Source organism: Archocentrus centrarchus, chromosome 2, assembly GCF_007364275.1.
Source record: "Archocentrus centrarchus isolate MPI-CPG fArcCen1 chromosome 2, fArcCen1, whole genome shotgun sequence".
Taxonomy (NCBI): Eukaryota; Metazoa; Chordata; class Actinopteri; order Cichliformes; family Cichlidae; genus Archocentrus; species Archocentrus centrarchus.
Genome location: NC_044347.1, coordinates 29,456,350 through 29,475,124, shown reverse-complemented (window position 1 = coordinate 29,475,124; position 18,775 = coordinate 29,456,350). Strand labels below are relative to the sequence as shown.

Below are 18,775 nucleotides of genomic sequence, written 5' to 3'. Positions count from 1 at the left end.
CCAAGTTAAATTAGACAAAGTCTTCTATACGTGCAATAGTGTGTTTTATTTAATGAGTAAAACAAAGTCACTCTGATGGTCCCAATAACCCAGGTAAACATTTGCTGTTGGAACAAATTATGTGCAAATACAAATGTTTTGGTAAATATGTGCAAAATATATAAAAAGAAAATCTGAAAAACAAAACATTTTTATGCTAAATGATGAGAAATGGCAACAGAACGAGAGTTTATTTACAGCATAAACAGATGGACTGAAATCAGGTATGGAAGACCTGAGAAACAAACCCATAAAAATAGAACATTTGAATATGATAGATTATTTTTCACTGTAAAGTATCAAAGTGCTCTCTGGTGGTCAAATGTCACAGTAGTTCCTAAACATGTTCTTATCATATGGAAGCTAAACCAAACCTGCCTCTACTGAGACAATATTCAACAGCATTACTGAGTGTGCAGTCTTACATTCAAATAAGGACATCACAATCTAAAGAATACATCAGCAATACTGTGCACACACTGGCAGTAAACCTTCAACAGAAGTTTTCCCAGAAACGAGCAGCCTGTGGGTGAGGATGAGCATGAAGCAGCATGTTGTGGATTAATTAGTCATGAGTGGTTCATAAGCGTCACTGATGGAAAGAGCAGGATTCTCTCTACTTCACTTTGTTTCTTTCCTCCGTCTCACTGCTGCAGTACTCATTCTGCTGTCCATAAACCACAAGCTTCCTAAAACGGGCCATGCAAAGACGAGCTCTGCAGATTTTAGTGCCATCATTTAAAGATCAGTGTGTTCGGTGCACCGTGGTCACAGAAACATTCCACAAATGTCCATGCTGTTACAGGCAACCACTGAAAATGCTCTTTCCTCTAAAGGGACAAAAGCTGACTGTGCAAAGTATGAAATTCCACATTTCCAAAGAACAGAGCTTTACACTCCCTCACCATCTTGTGACACAGTAATCCGGCTCACTGCAGGCGGATTACCAACTCAAGGTCAAAGGGCTTTAGAATCAGCTGTGGACGGATAATAAAACGTCAGTCTGACCTGCAGAGGGAGTGTATCTATGATATGCTTTAAAATCTAATATGGGTTATCTTTGTGTACACACAGCGTGCATTTGTTGTACATCATGGAGCCAAATATAGATCATCACTGGGGAACTGGCACAATCTTGTTCCTGTAGTTTATGTCATAAAACAAAAAAAAGAGGAAAGCTGACTAATTTATTGTTCAAATAGCAAACCCAAATGAGAGCACAGCTCCACTGATATCTCATAACCACTGAAAAACCTTCAAGGAGCCACAGTGAGTGGCAGCTGCTTCATATCTTCACTGCACAGACAGGATCCTGTTTGACAAGGCAGTGATTCAAGGTCCGCAGCTAGCTAAAGATGTTTCCCATTTCCCACTGGATACATAACACATAACTACATTCACATGTAATCAGCATCACATTCAGAGCTGTAGTAGATCCTCGTTGACAGGAAGCGGAACCCAGTTTTTGGATGTGGAGACTGAACATTTTTCACCTCCACAAAAGTTTAAGGGTTCTTTGAAATAACAGTCAATTTTTAAAAAAGCCTAAAACACCAATCAGTGATTTCCCATAATTCTGCAAACATTCTGCTCTGTATTTGTCATGCATACCACATCCTGTGGTCAGGACTGATTTCACCCAAAGAAATGGCTCTTGGGTCTGGATCTGAAGGAGCCTTTCTTTGGCTCTTCCTGCTCCTCTCTGTCTTTGAATGAAGTGCTGTGGACAATCTGAGACATCCTGGCACGAAGGTTCTGCAGTTTGGGCTTCATCCTGTTTAGCGAGGACTTCCTCCTGAGAGGCTTTTCCCTGGGTTGACCATCACTCTCCACAGAATCACCGTCGTTGGAGATGAGCTGCTTGAGGGGCTTCAGGTTAGAGATCCTCCAGCGGCCTCTGTCCCTGGGGTCAGAGTTCTCAGTCACAGAGTACTCATAAGCTCCACAGATGTCCCACATGTCCATGCTCACACTGTCACTGAGGTACTGGCAGGCCTTCCTCCCGCTGTAGTCTCTAATTTCCACATCTGCATTATAGGCGCCCACCAGGAGCTTCACCACCTCCATGTGGCCATGCATGGCAGCGATGTGCAGCGGTGTATAGCCAGTGCTGGATCGAATATCAATACTAATGGGAATGTTGTGCTGCTTGGCAAAATTAACGATCAAGGCTATGAGCTCAGGCTTGCCGTGCTTGGCTGCCCAGTGCAGGCAGGTGAACCCAGTGACAAAATCCTTCCTCATGATGAGCTGCGGCTCTGTAGCAAGGAGGCGATGCAAGCTGCTCCACTCCCCATCCGAAGCACACATCATCCACTCATGCTCCACAGGCTCCAGGGCTACAGATGCCCTGTCCTCGTCCAGGGTGGAGGAAACCACAGAGGTGGAGTCAAAATCAACCCTAGAAGACAAGTAAATAGAGCTGCGCGGCACTAAGCTGCGCCTAACCTGTGGGGAGCGGTTCATCGTGACCTCTATGAAATGCTTGCGGCTACCTTTCAGGGTGTTATCTTCGCCTCCATTCAAACTATGAGTATCTATGTGCCCCTCTTCCTCCGTTGCCTCCGGCTCCCTGCGCTGGGAACCTTCAAAGTTTGTGCACCTCGTCACACTGACCTGCTCTGAGTCACTCAGGTGTGACAGCGCCTCAGACTCAGCAGCAGTAACCGCCTCTCCCGTACTGCCAGTCTGTGCAGGCCCAGGTAGGCTAAAAGCAGATTCCTCTGCAGGGAGCGGCGACGCTTCGCTCATGCTGATTTCTGGTAACTCGGGTGCTTTTCCAGCCTGCTCCTTTCTGGACTCCCTCTTGTCTCGTCTGACGCTTTCCAAGTTTCCCATCTCCCCGGAGCTGCTGTCCGCTCCTTCCAATTTACAATCAAACTGAAGACCTGTGCTTTCCTCGTCTGCTTTGTTCCGTAAAATGCTTTCAGTGTTGAAATTATGCGGAACTCTTACCTGGCTGTCATTTCCGTAACCTGAGCCAGGTGCTGCTGGTTGCTCCAGTTCTTCCGCGCCTTGGGGGTCACGGTCCGTGGCTGTGTCTCTGCTCTGCTCTCTCACCGGTTCCGTCTTGCTTAACGCAGCGCGAAACTTCTTCCTCAGGCACACGTGTTTAACTCCGTTCTCATTTTTAACAAATGCCACGCTGTCAACGTACTTTTTAAATGTCTCCCGGACAGCCGCCTTCCTCTCCGGGTCCTCCGGGAATATGGCTTTAAAATGCTTTATTAAGTCCGCGTTCTTCACTTTGCCTCCCTGCTCCAGCAGAAAGGCTATAATTGTGTCATGTGTGCACTCTGCGGCCATTGTTAACAATACAGTCCAGCTCCTGCTAGCGTATTCTAACACCTAACGGAGATCCAGAAAGAGTGGAGCCGTTAACGAGGACAGGTGTGACTCGGAGCGTCTCCACCTGTCAGGCGTTCTCCGCTTCCTAGCAACCGATTGCATCAAAGTGGCGCTGCTGGCGGAAAATACCATTTTCTGCTAAACAGGGTAGCGCTTATAAAAATCACAATCTTGTTGCTGTGCAGGTGTAAAAAAGATCATTTTTTATTTACACCTCTATGTGTAGTTCAAAATGTGATAAAGAAAAGTTTCCGTTTGTTCCTTTTAAAGTGGATTTAGCAGCTCTGCACTGACGCCATCTGTTCGTGCAGAGCTGCTACTAAGTAACCCAACCTCTACTTCTCATTCCTCTCCACTCCTCTCCCTACTTTCCGCTCTGTTCAGTTCTGCCAAAAAAAAAGTATTTGAAAGCTTTATGGGCTGTCTTTGTACACGTGACTTCTGCCGGGGCAAATCTGGAGAGTTGTTTATAAGTTAAGGGCTCATTAACCCTGAGCTTAGGCTCACAGGCTTACCCTGCTATAAAACCCTAATATGAATGTTACCACAGAAATCCACTATTACAGTATTAGTATACATTACACAAATTCAAAGTAACTGATGACACACTTTAACATCAACAACTAATTATTTACATAATTTAAATTGGGTAATAAAAACATAACACCTCATCTCCTGATGCATTTACCTGTCCAAGTCTTTTTCTCTGTCAGAACTACAGGACGACTCAGCCTGAAGAGTCTGCACTGAGACAGCACCCTGACCCTGAGACTCAGCTCCTTCAAAGTGTCAGTAAACCAAACACTACACTTCCCAGAGGCCTGGCATTTGTTTGTAAGAAAATTTAAAAAATTTAAATTGTGGTGCCTTATGTATTTATTGCTGTTTTAATCTATAGCTAAGATTGTTATTTCTCCTCTTGGTGTCAGTGGGATTACTCTGCCTGTAAACTGCTCCTGTCGTCAGAGACAGCATCCATCCCACTTTGATCATAGCAGTTCTCATTTCTAGAAATCTGGCTAAATTCATTTAATTTTTCTGAATTTCTTGAACCCTCCATCCATTTTCTCTAAACCTTAAACACAAATCCAAAAACTACAGTCACACGACCCCAGACCTCCCTGTCAAAACCAAACTATCACCTCATAAATGAGTTGTCCTAAGTTCAAATCCAAACAGTGTGTGCAGATCACACAGAAAGGAAAAACACATTCGCCACAGAGCACGTTACACACTGCACCAAATACTCTAAGACAGCATCCAGGACACGTAGTCAACAGGAAATGTGTATTCAGTGAAACACTGCCATAGAGTGACATGACAGTGCTGAACGTAGATAAAGAAAAAACACAAACAAAAATCAAATGAAAAGCACATCACTGTAGGACACAGATTCAGTCTGCACCATCATGTCTCTGTGGGGTCCGACCAGAGGACCTCATCCACATCACAGACCGTGTTCCCTTGCCAGGAAACTGGGAAAAAACCTTTTGTGCCGCATGCAGCCTTGACACCATCACATGCGTGTTCCATTGCCTCCAGTATATTCTCCCTGATGTAGGGCTGTCGGTTAAACACCTTCCATCTCCTCACAGAGAAAAACTCTACTGGACTGAGGAAGGGGCTGTAAGGTGGATGGAACACATTCATGTAGTGCTGGTTGTTTGTGAACTTTCACCGTGCTGTCCAGATACACGAATGGTTCACATTGTCCCAAACTATGACGGATACAGGAGGCACTGCTTGCTGATCTCACTGTTCATGTGTAGCCATGTGATCCTGCAGACCACACAGGAATGTGAGGTGTTCGGTGCTGTATGGCCCCAGGGTTGCATGATCGTGTCAGCTACCTGAGGAAAAACAACTGATTTTTAATAATTTGGGTATGCTGATTCCAAATATGTAAAAAGAATTTCTCTAGCATGTCAGGATCTTGAGTTATGTAATTATGCCAATAAATGCCAATTGCCAATCTTGAGTTATGTAATAAATGATTTTATTAGAAAAGTACACCATGGACATACAACTGGTGAAAAAGACACAGATACCAAAATCAATCATATGAGGAATCTCAAACTAATACAGTCCACAATTAGTCTGCCTAAACAGTTCAAAAGTGTGACAAACACTTGCTCTTGTGCTTCATGGAAGTTTGATGCTGTAAAAACCAGCAGTAGTCACCATGATGTTTGCATTATAGCGCCCCTGGTACCTGATCTCCATCTCAGAGATACCTTGATGGAACCTTTCACCGTGCTCATCGCTTACATCACCCAAAGTGGGTGGAAAGAAGTCAAGATGAGAGTGAAGGAAGTGAATCATCAGTGACATTCTGCAGCCCATGTTTGAATGATACGAGCATGTTGTCAACTAGTTCTTCATAGTTTGTGGCTTTGTGGTTGCCCAAGAAATTCTGCACCATGTGAACAAATGACTCTTAGTTCAGGGGTCTGAGCTTAGACCCCAGCTTTAAGCTTGGCATCACTTTGGACTGCCCCAGAAACACCATTCATCACTTGATGAACACCAGTTTCTCATATCACCCATCACATTGTGCCTTTATTTTAAATTCAACTACACCTGTAAAGTTTTACAAAATCACAGTTCTGATACTAATCCACAGTCAGCATCCAGAGAGGCAAACATCAGACAGCTCCACAAGGAGAAAACAATATCAGCTATGCTGCTCAAAAACTTAAAGGAACACTTTTAATCAGAGTATAACATCAAATCAAACTTCTGATATCGAGCGGGTCAGTTAAGTAACAGAGGGGGGGTTGTTATACCCGGCAGATACGACTGATATCTGCTTTGGTGTTGCCCCTCTAATACACTAGAGGAGCAACAATGAGACAAACACCAAAACAGGAATGGTTTTACAGGTGGAGATCATTGATATTTGTCCCTCCTCATCTTTTTCTGAATGGTTTTTCACTAGTTCTGCATTTGGCTAGGGTCAGAGTCACTGCTGGTAGCATGAGGTCATACCTGGACCCTACAGAGGCTGCACAGGTAGTCCAACTCCTCCAGGATGGCTCATCAATAGGTGCCATTGCCAGAAGGTTTGCTGTGTCTCCCAGCACAGTCACAGAGCATGGAGGAGGTACCAGGAGACACTCCTGTAACATACACAGAGTACAGCAACTCTAGGAGAGCTCTAGAGAGAAATCCTTGGACCCACTTTCAGACCTTATGCTGGTGCAGTGGGTCCTGGATTCTTCCTGGTGCATGACAATGCCTGGTCTCATGCAGTGAGAGTATGCAGGCAGCTCCTGGAGGATGAAGGAATTGATACCTCTGACTGGCCCCCACACTCACCTGACCTAAATCTAATAGAAAACTTCTGGGGCATTATGTTTTGGTCCATCAGGTGGCAACAGGAGCTCAAAGGCCCTGATGCTGATCTGGGAGGAGATCCCCCAGGACATCATCTGTCCTCTTATTAGGAGCATGCCAGGCATGCATGCAAGCATGTGGGGGCTGCATCATTTCTTCACTTTGATTTGCAGGGTGTCTTTGAATTCAGCCCTCTGTAGGTTGATAATTCTAATTTCCATCAAATAATGTCGCATCCTTTCTTTCCTAACACATTAACCAGTCCATATCAGAATAGATATCAGCATGATTATCTTCCTATTGACATCTGATGTTTACAAAGTCTTCCTTTTCATTTTTTTGAGCAAAGTAGTAATGGTTACTCATGGGTTAAAAGGTCATTAGAGAAGAGGCCAAGCAGTGATCCCACCACATTCATCCAGAGGTTTGACTAAAAACAAAAATTCACACACACAGGACAATGAACGAAACACAACAGCAGCTCACTGTGCTGTTTCTGTCAAAGACTTCAGAGCTGGAAGGACGTCATCCAGGTGGCTCACTCCTGTAACATACAGAGTACAGCAACAGAATGAATCTCTTCCCCATGGCAGGAAAATTCAAGCTTAAAGTCAGTTTGTTGCTGGGAGAGTCGGTGTATTCAGAAGTGCTCCTGCACAGACTCTGGATCAATCTTGCATGTTTCCACTGACTAGATTTATTTCCTAAGCTAATTTCATAAGCTTGAGTTTCATAAAACAGATTTAAATATGTCTGAGCAAAGCTTTATTCTTTGAAAAGGCTACCTGAAATGATCCCTGTAAATGACTGCTGCTCAGAATTTCATGATGTCAGCTGTTTCAAAGCACCACACTGTAAAAGGATTTCATGTATAAGGGAACATGTCTGTTTGAGGCCATTTAAAATCAGTCAAACTGTCATCACACAATCTCTCCTCCAGAGACCTGAATGAATTTATTTTCACACAGGTCCTGCTCACTGTTTGGTATGTTTTAATTCTAAAAAAATGTCTAAACATTTATTTAAAAAGATGTATAAACATTTGTTATGACGCAGATCTTGGATGTCAGGTTTAAGAAGGTGTAAAACAGCTGCACTGTGTCATATTTACCTAGAGTGTGTAAGATCTCTGTAAAGAGAGCATGGAAAGCAGGAAAGAATTTGTCGTGCTGTTTCACTTTCATGACGATGCTGGAAAACAAGAGCAAAGAGTGAAATAGGGCTGAGCTACCAAGATCAGATGACCCAAATAGTGTGTGTAAGTTCTGTAAAAGTGAACCTGTCAATGTCAGCGTCTCCCAGCAGGTCCGGGAATCCTGCTGTGTGTCTCGTGGAGACCAGTCTGGCCACCTGGTTCACAACCTCAGCAGGAGAAACTCTACTGTCTGACATAAACCCACAAACATCAGCTGAAGACTTATTAGCTGCACCGCTCTCATCTCATTCCTACCAGAAGGGATCATCCAGTTTCTTTTAAATGGTGTTGCATGAGCTCTAATCCATACTCAGTGTAATATCTAAAGGAAATGGCAGTCAACACTTCCCCTGATTGGAGAAGCAGAAGAAGAAAATAAGTAGTTAACAAGCTACTGCTGTGGTCTGGAGGAAAATGCATTTTATTGACCTCATTCAGTTTAAGTTTCGAATGTTTCCAGTGCTTTACCTTCTGTCTGACAGACCCTGCAGTGGTGAAATGAGACAGCTAAATTAATCCAAGCTCTGCTAAAAGCAGTCAGACTCCTTAGATAAAAAACAGTGGTAGGAACCAAAGATAACTAAATGGTTGCACAGTGTTTTATATTTCTTTGATTGAGTCTGCCTGGCTAGAATGAGTGTGCATTAGGAGATAAGTGTAGGTGATGCAACCTGGAGGGAGTGGCAGTGGCTGGAAGAGGAAGTCTGTGACCTCACATCCTCAGGTCAACGCCTCTTATGTTTCAGACCATCATTAGTTAATCTTTGCTATAATTATTTTTCAGTTTAGACTCCGTATGTGTTTATTATTTTAAATAAATACTAGTTTATCTCAGCAGCAACACTGTTCTATGTACCTTGGAATGTCTCAGATGTAAAGAGTCAGAGGTTCACTGAGCAGAGCAAAGGGACATTTAACACTGGCACCACTATCTCCTAGAATAGGTCTACTGCTGTCTCAGTGAGTTAGCTTGCTTATTTTAATGACTGTAAATAACTTTTAACCTCATGGTTTCTATCCAAACTAATCCTTTAACAAGGTCCAGGCTGCAGCGGATCAGCTGTTTTCTGCACAAAGAAATTCAGAAAATTCATTTTTTGTCAAAGAAAACTGTCCAGGAGGTATTGGAGATAACGCACTGACTATGAATAAGAACCTCATACAACCCCATTTCAAAGAAATCAAACTCTCTCTTTAATTTCTGTAGAATTAAATTAATTAATGTCTATAACTAGGCACTCTCTGCAAGTTACCTAGGTCCAGAACATCTCGTAGGTTCCTCATGGCATTGGTCATCTCTCCCAGTCGTGTGTAGACTTCATTCATACGGGGGTAGACTCCACTTAGAGAGGTAACATCAAACAGCTTCTGGAAATGAGACACCATGGAGCCCAGAGTGTATCGAGTTGGGCTTCGGAGCACCTAGCAAGGAAAGATAAAACTTTCCAATAAGCAGGTTTCTGAGGTCTGTGGTATATCTTTGGATAAACCGCGGCTGCAATAGCTCCCCCGGAGCGTCATTTGTACAATTGAAAATAAATTTAAACGACAGTCTGAGAAAGTAGTATAAAAAAACAAGAGAAGCAAAATTCTACCTCCTCATCATCAGCAGAGACGTTCTCCAGCATGGTGTCTACTAGCAACATCATGTTCTCGACCTTCACTACTTCATCTGTATTACAATCACCATCCCACGGCTGCCAGGGCATCAGTCTGACAGACAATTTATTTAAACTGCACTGAAGACCCTAAACACAAGCATGCACACACAGAAAGTTCAAAGTAAAGGAACAAACATGATTAAACCCAATCAAGTGCTCCGGTGGGTCGAGATAGTCGTGTAGGTAGCTGATGCTCACCTTCAGTAGATCAAGCTGCTGTGCCCACACTCTCAGTGTAGAAGGGAGATCCTGGAAGTCAGACAGCTCCAAGCCAGTAGTGGAGTGTTTCTTTCTGTGCAGTCTTAAGGGAGCTTTGTGATTAGTTATGATTGCATGGATCTCATTCAACAGCTGCAATTTCAGGAAAGAAAAGAAGAAATAATATTTCCATGTTATATAAGAAGAGCAGATGTAAGTAAAGAATAGGCCCAAAGAGGGAGCAGCTGATATGCCCAAGACTACATGAAATCGCACTTACATGGTGATAGCAGGCACGCAACCTGGCTTCCTTGGCTTGGTCACTGATGGTCGCACTAATCTCAGCTGTGCTGTCTTCTTTTTGCAAGCTGCAAAGGCGGTTCAAGGAGTGAGGGGTGTACTTTTAAAAAGATCAGCTCCTGGAGTTCTGATGCTTAACACTTTGGACTCAGTTATTTAGGCCTTGTTCAGACTGATGGGTCCAATTCCTATTGTTTTATTCTGATTGATTTTATAAATTCTGGAAAGCAAAACAACTAAATGAAATTCAGTCCACAAATTTGATTGAAACCATATTTGGAGGTTGTTTGAAATGTGACTCCAGCGCCAAAATTGTGCTAAAATTGTGGAACTTTCACGACTTGCAATGCAGTGCATGACAATCTCAAACAGAGGGTGATTGAAGAGCTAGCAGAGTACGTTGGAGGGCAGCATGGAGTCTGTAAATGCACTAGTTCTTGCCTGCAGTCCTAACCTCAACCTCACTGAACACTTGTGGGATCAGCTTGGGTGTGCTGTTTGTGCCAGAGTGACCGACACACCCACACTGGCTGACCTGCCAACCTACAGCAGTGTGTGACCAAGACGGTGACCAGCAGTGAGGAGCAGGTGCCAGGCTGTTGTGGCTGTGTGTGGTTCTTCCACGTGTTACTGAGGCCTCTGTTTGTTAAATTGTTAAGTTGCCAATATGTCTTGTTTATTCAGACTTCAATCATCCAATCCAATAAACACGACTAAACAAGTTTATTGGGCATGCAGCATATATGGCATACAGAGTGGTGAATCCCTCCCAGTCATCTCTTTATACTAAGTAATTAATAGCTGGTGGAACATTTCGCATGATTAGTTGTGAAATGATTCATTGGTTTATTTGTGCATTTATTGTAGCACTAAAATACTTTTCAGTATTTTGTTGCTACAAATTAAAAATTAGCCTAACACTTTTCTAGTCTTACTGACTACTTAAGATTTTAGACAACAAGCTGCATTTAACCATGCAACTCATTGCTTCCTATTTTTATTTACATTTTATACAATGCCCCAACTTGTTTGGAAATAGCTATAACCCCACTAAGATGCTAAAAGGCAGGTTTTTACCTGAGCTCGTCCAGAAGAAGAGTCATTTTAGTCTCATAGAAGTCAATCACATCCAGCACTCTGTAGATTTCACAGCAAAGACGGTTCAATTCTGACAGAAACAGCTTCAACAATGTTACCTCAAAACCACTTAAACAATTAAGAATCACACACAGTTCTTCATGCCTGCCTCATTGTATCTCCATTGTGCATTATGCACATTAAAATACAAACAAACAAAAACAATACTGTTCAATTATTTAGAGTGATTTTTTCAGATAAAGTAGTTCTTCTTACTGCTGATCTGCAGGAGAGCTCTGCCGGCTCATTTTCCTACAGATGTTTTGAAAAGTTTGATGCTGCAGAGCCAATCGGCGCTCTTCTCCTTTGGTGATGAAATAGAGTTTCCTCTGAAGCTGGGCTGCCTCCTCCTTCTGTTTAGACAGCTTGTGCTCAAGAATCTTGCACTGTCTCTAAAAAGATTAAGCAAAAGATTTTTTACCAGTACTTTAAAACAGCAATCTTAAACCATGAACATCTATTAAAGAGGAAACCCAACATTAATGTATAAATGTGTTTGAATTTGACTGTGTGGAGCTCGTTAGATGTTGGGGAAACAGCTTTGAAGGCCAGCTTGTTCTTTGGTGACTTCAGAATGTCTTTGTTGGTTTGATGATGTTAACATATTTATTTTCAAGCTTTAGCAGACAGCTGGGGAAATCTGCTCATTTACAGCTGATGCTCCTTAGTGTTTTACTCTGGAAAGGCAAGATTATGACAAAGACAAAACAACTTTCATGAACTTGTGTAGAGCTGGAGCTTGGACAAAGGAAAAAACCCCACAGTGAAGTCCAAGTGCTCTTCCTGTTTGTTTTGACAGTTGTTTCTGTGCAGATGTCCTCTTGTTGAGGTGAAGTTTGAAAAGAGTGAAAGAAAAAGCTGAGTGACCCACCTGTGCTTCCTGGTTTTCTTGCTGCAGCTGCTGTGTGCGGCTGCCCAGCTGCTGGACTGCCTTGCCAAGGTAGCGGTCCTCCAGATCCTGGACTCTGGTCTTCACCTTGTCCAGCAGTTCCTCCAGCTCCGTGGCCCTCTGAGACTGCTGAGCTGCTCGGCTCATGTGCTCCTGAACTTCCACTCTAACAGCACACACACAAACACGTCTCCTCATCAGCTTCATCCTCTCAGGGCGACTGCTGTTTGTTTAGTTAACTACATCAGATAACATTTCTGTCAGTACTTTCAAACCTTTATACACCTGATACACCAGTGCTTATTAATTATAAACATAATCAAATAACCTGACCTTGACCTATGTATGCATTACACGTGTAGTATAATTTCCATGTTCACGAGCATGCAGTGTCCGAGTGATGTAAATTTTGGCATCACACAGTGAGTGTGAAGCTCCATGCTTCATTCTTTGAGACTGCAGACCAAGGCACCAGGACGGCTCGTTATAAAGTGGCTGTAATACTATATTTGCTGTCAGTGCAGATCAGATGGAGTAAACTGCCCTAATAAATATAAAATTATAAAATGCACTGACCTGTGGCAGGAGGTGTGTCCCTGATATTCATCTGATGTTGGTGAGGTCAGATGACAGTAGGACAGGTGGTCCACACAGCACTGCATATGCATTATTAAATACCAGAAGAAGCACTAGACATATGTGAACACTGAAAAAGACCCCCAGCTCTCTTACCCAGGGTCCACTACAACCTGAAGCCCTCTGTACATTCCAGCACGATGACATTTGTAACTGCCACAATGTCCAGTGGCAGTGACATGTGGTGGTGAAAACTCCCCCAAACAACCTCATATCATCAGCTATAATAAACAAAATTGTTGAGCTTACTTGAGCTGGTTGTTGGACTGGACGAGCTCCTGGATAAGGTCCTGCCACCTCTCTGAGTCTGTGAGCATCATCCTCAGAGTGGTCCTCACCTCAACCGCTGACTTCTTGTCCAGAAGCACCAAATCTGCATACAGAGGCATTGCTTATCAAATCATGTCAAGCCATATGTTTCTTTTTAAATTTTTCATACCAAAAAACCCTCAAGGTAGCATTTTCAGACAACTAAACAACATCAAATACCACCTTAAGTAATTTAATTCAAAGTTGTCCACGAGTTTCATGTATTTGCCGTTTTAAATTGTTTTTGCTTTGTTGATTTTTAAAAATATTTTAGTTTATTATAAATGTTATAACTAGTTAATAATAAGTTTATTTAAATTTAGACAGATTACACAGTTTTCAAATACGTTTGTACATCATTATGATATTTGGTCATATTACATTCTGTTTTACTGATTAATATATCAGTCTATCTATAAAAGTTACTTGTTGCACATTTGCTGTGTTTAATCTTATTTCAGCTGCTGTAACGAAGGTCTTTCCCAGCTTTGATAAATAAAGTATAACTCTTACCTGCAAGATTTTTATTCTCAGTAGGATCTGCAAAAAACACCGGTTTGAAACCACGATGCCGCAGAAGTCTGTTCAGGTCATCCCATTCCACCTGCTCCTGCTGCAACAGACAAAAGCCATCACTGCCGGCACAGTTCAAACCTTTTCAGTTAATAAAAACACAGCAGTTTCAGGTAGGGCTTCACTCTACCTGAAACTGCTTGTAGGTCCACTGATAAACATATGTTCTATTTCTTGACTGTACAGCATGATTAGTCCTGAAGTCCATCCGGAAAACTCCCCCACTCAACAGAAACCCAGCTTAATACTAATAGTTCTTATCTTTGCAAGACTGACTCATGAATGATGTAGCTCGCGTTTCTGAGAGGAATCGCTACTACTGAAGCTAAACAATGTATGAAAGGCGATCCATTAGTCCGTGATCTCCCTGACACCGACACTCTGCAGCCTCTCATCACCACAGTCACGCTGTTTCGGTAAATGTGGCTTACCTGTTCCATCGGTTCAATCCGCCGAAAAATCAGTCAGTACGGTGTCAGGATCCAGAGCCAGGCTGCTGTAGATTTTAAAACGTGGCTGTTTAAGCTGATGGGCTGTCAGTAACAACATGCGATGCACTCGTGAAATGTAATTCAGTGGTGGTGGGATAAATAAAAGGCACTAGCGTCTTTCTAGAAATAAGAGAGCAGTCTCAATTCAGTTTCTTCGCAAAACACAAGATGGTAAGCTTCATGTAATATATTATATAATTAGTAACTAACACCACCCTTAACTTTAGACTTTCTAAAATGTTCAAATGCTCTTTACAACTAAAAATTCTTCACTGTAAGAAAAACCCAGTTAAGACGATAAATCTAATGGAGACACACGCAGCCAGCGTTAGCAGCGCTAGCTTCTGGAGCTAACACGGTAGCGCTGAATAGTAGCTATGCAGACATCGCTCTTACAGCAGTGGAAGCTGAAATAAGGCCGGTAGAGACTAAGTTACCAGATGTTGACGTGCAGTTCCCTGACTAGTTTTAGACACTTTCAAATAACAAGTTTGTTTCTTCCGTCATTCAAATAATTGCGCGGTGACGTCACTATGGTAAACCAATAGGAAGTGGCCATTTGAGTTTTTCACCAATCAGCTTTCTGGAGAAACTGTCCAACTGTTTCTGCACCAAACCCGTGTAACCACAAAGTGGCACTAGTTAATGCAGAAACACCAAACCTGCCGCTGTTTCTGATTCCCGTCCTACTTTATATCACTGCTCAGTTACTTGGCTTATTCTATAGGTTAATCTATAGGAGGACAGGATTTGTTTTGGACTGTTTCCCATAGCTCAAAACAAATCCTCTTCAACGAGTATACGTCAAAGAAATAGACCTCAAAGTTAGTCAAAATATATGAAAACTATTAGAGAAAATAAAGGAAAAAGCACTAAAATCTAAAACAATCATTATCAAAACAGCTGCACCTATCTGTGTTGAGTGTTGGGAAGTTCAGCTTATAGAGAATAAAATTGTGTTGTATGCAAATCTATTAATTTTGTTGAGTAACTAAAGTTGTCAGATAAATGAAGTGCAGTAAAAAGTACAGTGGTCCCCTATGAAATGCACCAGGTAGATTTAGGAAGCAACAGCAAAACAAAACACCCAGATAAAGTGCTCTTAATTCAGGCTTTAAGTAAATGTACGTTGTGACATTCTAACTGATCTTGAGGTTGCAGTGAACAAAGTGATTTTAGAGAAGTAACCTAAGAACTATAACTAGGTAAGTAATTGTAGTCATCTAAAAGAAAAAAAAATATGTGTAGAAAAACCATAAAATAATATTGTCTACCTGCAAGAGTCAGTAAAAAAAAATAAATATTTAAGCTCCCACACACTGTCTCACTTACTGTTGTTATATTCTGCTCAAAACACTTACCACAGTGGTTCCCAAAGTCAAGAGTGCTGTGCCCCCTTAAAAACCAGAAATTCCCCCGTGGCCCCCCTTTATTCCATCAGAGAGTCAAGCTCCACACCATCAGTGCCAATGAGATGACATAGGGGTTACTGGTGTTCTTGTCCTCCTTATGCCCACTACCAGTTCCTTAGTCTTTACCATGCTAATGGTTTTGCTTGCACCACATGACAACGTTGTCCACCAGAACCCTGTACTCTTAGTTATCACTCTCTCTGATACAGCCCACTACTGAAGTGTCATCAGAAAACTTCTGAAGATGACAGGTCTCTGTACAGTAGCTGAAGTCTATGGTGTATAGGGTGAATAGAAAGGAAGCTAGGACAGTCCCCTGCTGACCATGCTGTCTGACACACAGTACTGCAGGCACACATACTGTGATCTGCCAGTCTTTTGATTTTGAAGGCCCCGGAGAAGTCAAAAAACATTATTCTCCCAGTAGGGTGGCTGTAGCTGAGGAGGCAGAGCAGATCATCTACTAACTGGAAGGTTGGTGTTCGATCCTTGGCTGTTCCAGTCTGCATGCCAAAGGCTGAGATACTGAACCTCATGTTGCTCTCTAATGCATTCAAGGTGCTGGTGTGAATGAGGCATGTGGCTTTCAGTGCTTAAGTAAAGGAGAATCACTATGAAGCCTGTCCTGGCACTCACACTCACAAGGCCTGTGTGGTGTCCTCTGGTCCTGCCTTTTTTTTTTTTGTGACCATGCGGATTCATCCACAGAGAATTTATATTACAATGCACCATCCATCCATCTATCCATCCATCCATCCATCCATCCATCCATCCATCCATCCATCCATCCATCCATCCATCCATCCATCCATCCATCCATCCATCTATCCATCCATCCATCCATCCATCCATCCATCCATCCATCCATTTTCTTCTGCTGAGCCTTTTCAGGGCCATGGGGGGGTCCAGAGTCTATCCCAGCTATCACAGGGCGAGAGGTACGCCACACCCTGTACGGTCGCCACTTCAAACTTCAAAGAAGTATAACAGTATAACTGCTTGGCCATCAGGTCTCCAGCTGTCCATGTCCTGCATAATTATATGGAGAATAATCAAAGGCCTGATTTAGACTTGTGCAGGGAATCTTTGTAGAGCGACATAACTTACATAAGTGGCAGTTATGCTTGTGCACTGTGTTAATTACTGTGTGGTTGTGTCCCAGTGTTTTATATGTGGTGGCAGCTATGATAGAAACAAAATGCTGCTTTGATGTTTTCCCTGCTGGGTCCCCACGCTGTTTTGTTTTGTTTGGTTTTTTTTGCCACATATTTGACAGAAATGAAAATGATCAAGTGACAGAAGGCTGAATTCAAAGATACCATGAAAATCAAAGTGAAAAAATGAGGCTGTAGGCTGGTCCATTTTACTGAAATTTAATTTCAGCAACTCAAAATCATACTCAGCAGTTTGAATGGCATCTGTCCTCTTGACAATATCCCACAGATTCATTATGAGGTTCAGCTCAATCAAGCCGAGTAATAAGATGGTCAGCAATCCATTTAGTAGTAGTTGTGGCACTGTGGCCAGGTGCAAAGTTATCATGGGAAAGGAGTTTGATATCTGAATAAAGCTGGTCAGCCTATGAATCATGAATTGGTTTACAAATCTCATTGTACATCCTGTATAATGACAATAAAGGCATTCTATTCTAAATGAAATGCAAAGTTCACTTTCATCTGAAAAGAGAAGATTGAAACACGAAGCAACAGTCCAGTTCTTTTTATCCTCGGCCCATGTGAGACGTTTCTGAGGCTTGTGGTTCAGGAGTGGCCTGATATTAGGAATGTGACAGTGGTCAGTCCACTCTTTGTGAAGGTTTCTCAAGTTTTTGGATTGATTTTTCTTGACAAGCCTCTCAAGGCTGTGGTCATCCCTGTTACTTCAGCTTATCTTACCAAACTTTTCCCTTCCTGTCAGCTTTCTATTAATATGCTTCAATACAGTACTCTGTGAATAGCTAACTTTATTATGCTTCTCTGTGCCTTACCCTGCTCACAACTGACTAGTCTGTGTACTGAAATCTACAGAGAGATTCATGGTATTAATAGTGTTTGAATAGTAGTTTACTCAGACTCAAAATGAAATACTCTACTAATCTGACACCCATTTTCTTTTAATTTATTTTTAAACTTCTTAAATATTGTAGTTTATGTGTTCTGTCCCTCACACTTGCAGTAAGATTTGTTTATTTGTTTTAATCCCAGTTGGTCAACATTTGAATTCTCTTTTATGTCACAAGAGGTCAGCCTTGCTACATTTGTTGTGTTTTCTGACTTTTGATTCTGAATAATAGTGCCATCTAATGGCTAATGGCTATAGGCAGCAAGCCAGGTCAGGGAAGCAGCCATGTCATGCTCATGCTTTCAAGGACAAAAGGGTCTTCATATCATCTGTGAGCCTTGGCGATTCATAATCTTTTTACAAGTAAAAATGGGTCTCAGTAAAGAACAGAAGACAACGTCACAGAGTCTCATCATTGCTGAATCCATTAATGTTTAGCTCGCTGTCTAGGTTAATTAAATAACAGTTAACTGAGGGCAGAAGAGTAAAAAGATTATCTACACGTCAGGTGCAACACCAGAGACATTTGATCCAGCAACGCAGGATGTCACACACAAGGGACACGCCACCTCTCTCCCAGTTTGAAGTCAGGTCAGAGTGCCATTCGTCTGCTTCACGCCGGTCCAGCGGCTCAAATGTGAGTCAGGCTGCAGCACAAGCACGGGCCAACGCAGAAGCTGCCCGAACCAGAGCACCGTACGCCAAACGCCAAATAGACATGGAGGTCGAAAAGGCACGCATTGAGGCAACACTAAACGCTCTGAAGCAGGAGGGTGAGGCTCAGGCAGCCCTTGCTGCAGCTCAAGTCTGGGAGGCTGCAGCTGAAGAAGCACTTCAATCGACTGAGGTCACGAATCCAGGCATCCCTGTTACTACACCTCCTTCCATCGGACGAACACAGGAATACGTTAACACCCACTTTCACAACAGTCATGATGTTAAAGACAAAGAAAACATCGACACAGGACAACAGGCTGACTCAAGCAGCACCCGCAATCGGAACCTGAGCTCATTGCCAGCCTCTGCACATCCATGTGAGTGCTCTACGGATACCACCAGAGGGCAGCCAAATTTGACATCCAACCACATCAGGTCAGACGAGCCACACCTCCAGCACAGACCACCACAGGCCCAACGAACTGAAATCTCAGACTTAGCAGCCTACCTGGCACGCCGTGATCTGCTCACAG

The 18,775-nt window shown here is 42.7% G+C and overlaps 2 protein-coding genes across 6 annotated transcripts; both read right to left on the bottom strand.

Moving 5' to 3' along the window:
• Positions 1 to 14: 14 nt before the first annotated feature.
• LOC115790737 (ankyrin repeat domain-containing protein SOWAHC-like) lies at positions 15 to 3,482 on the bottom strand. The gene has a single exon (XM_030744666.1). It carries the CDS (start codon positions 3,343 to 3,345, stop codon positions 1,675 to 1,677), a length of 1,671 nt encoding a protein of 556 aa, XP_030600526.1. The 5' UTR covers positions 3,346 to 3,482; the 3' UTR covers positions 15 to 1,674.
• Positions 3,483 to 6,368: 2,886 nt separating this feature from the next.
• On the bottom strand, positions 6,369 to 14,635 carry cep70 (centrosomal protein 70). Of its 5 annotated transcripts, XM_030751607.1 has the most exons (15): positions 14,550 to 14,635; positions 14,053 to 14,117; positions 13,562 to 13,661; positions 12,989 to 13,112; positions 12,086 to 12,269; positions 11,431 to 11,606; positions 11,155 to 11,214; positions 10,058 to 10,145; positions 9,778 to 9,930; positions 9,514 to 9,666; positions 9,172 to 9,340; positions 8,003 to 8,108; positions 7,835 to 7,914; positions 7,509 to 7,575; positions 6,369 to 7,267 (listed from the first exon to the last, which is right to left on the bottom strand). In XM_030751607.1, the coding sequence occupies exons 2-14, from the start codon at positions 14,059 to 14,061 to the stop codon at positions 7,538 to 7,540; spliced, it is 1,440 nt and encodes a 479-aa protein (XP_030607467.1). In that variant the 5' UTR covers positions 14,062 to 14,117; positions 14,550 to 14,635; the 3' UTR covers positions 6,369 to 7,267; positions 7,509 to 7,537. The 5 variants fall into 5 exon arrangements, with proteins under 5 accessions (XP_030607467.1, XP_030607451.1, XP_030607459.1 ...); XM_030751591.1 differs by lacking the exon at positions 7,509 to 7,575; XM_030751599.1 differs by lacking the exon at positions 7,509 to 7,575 and having other exon boundaries at positions 7,206 to 7,267; positions 13,562 to 13,658.
• Between the last annotated feature and the right edge of the window lie 4,140 nt (positions 14,636 to 18,775).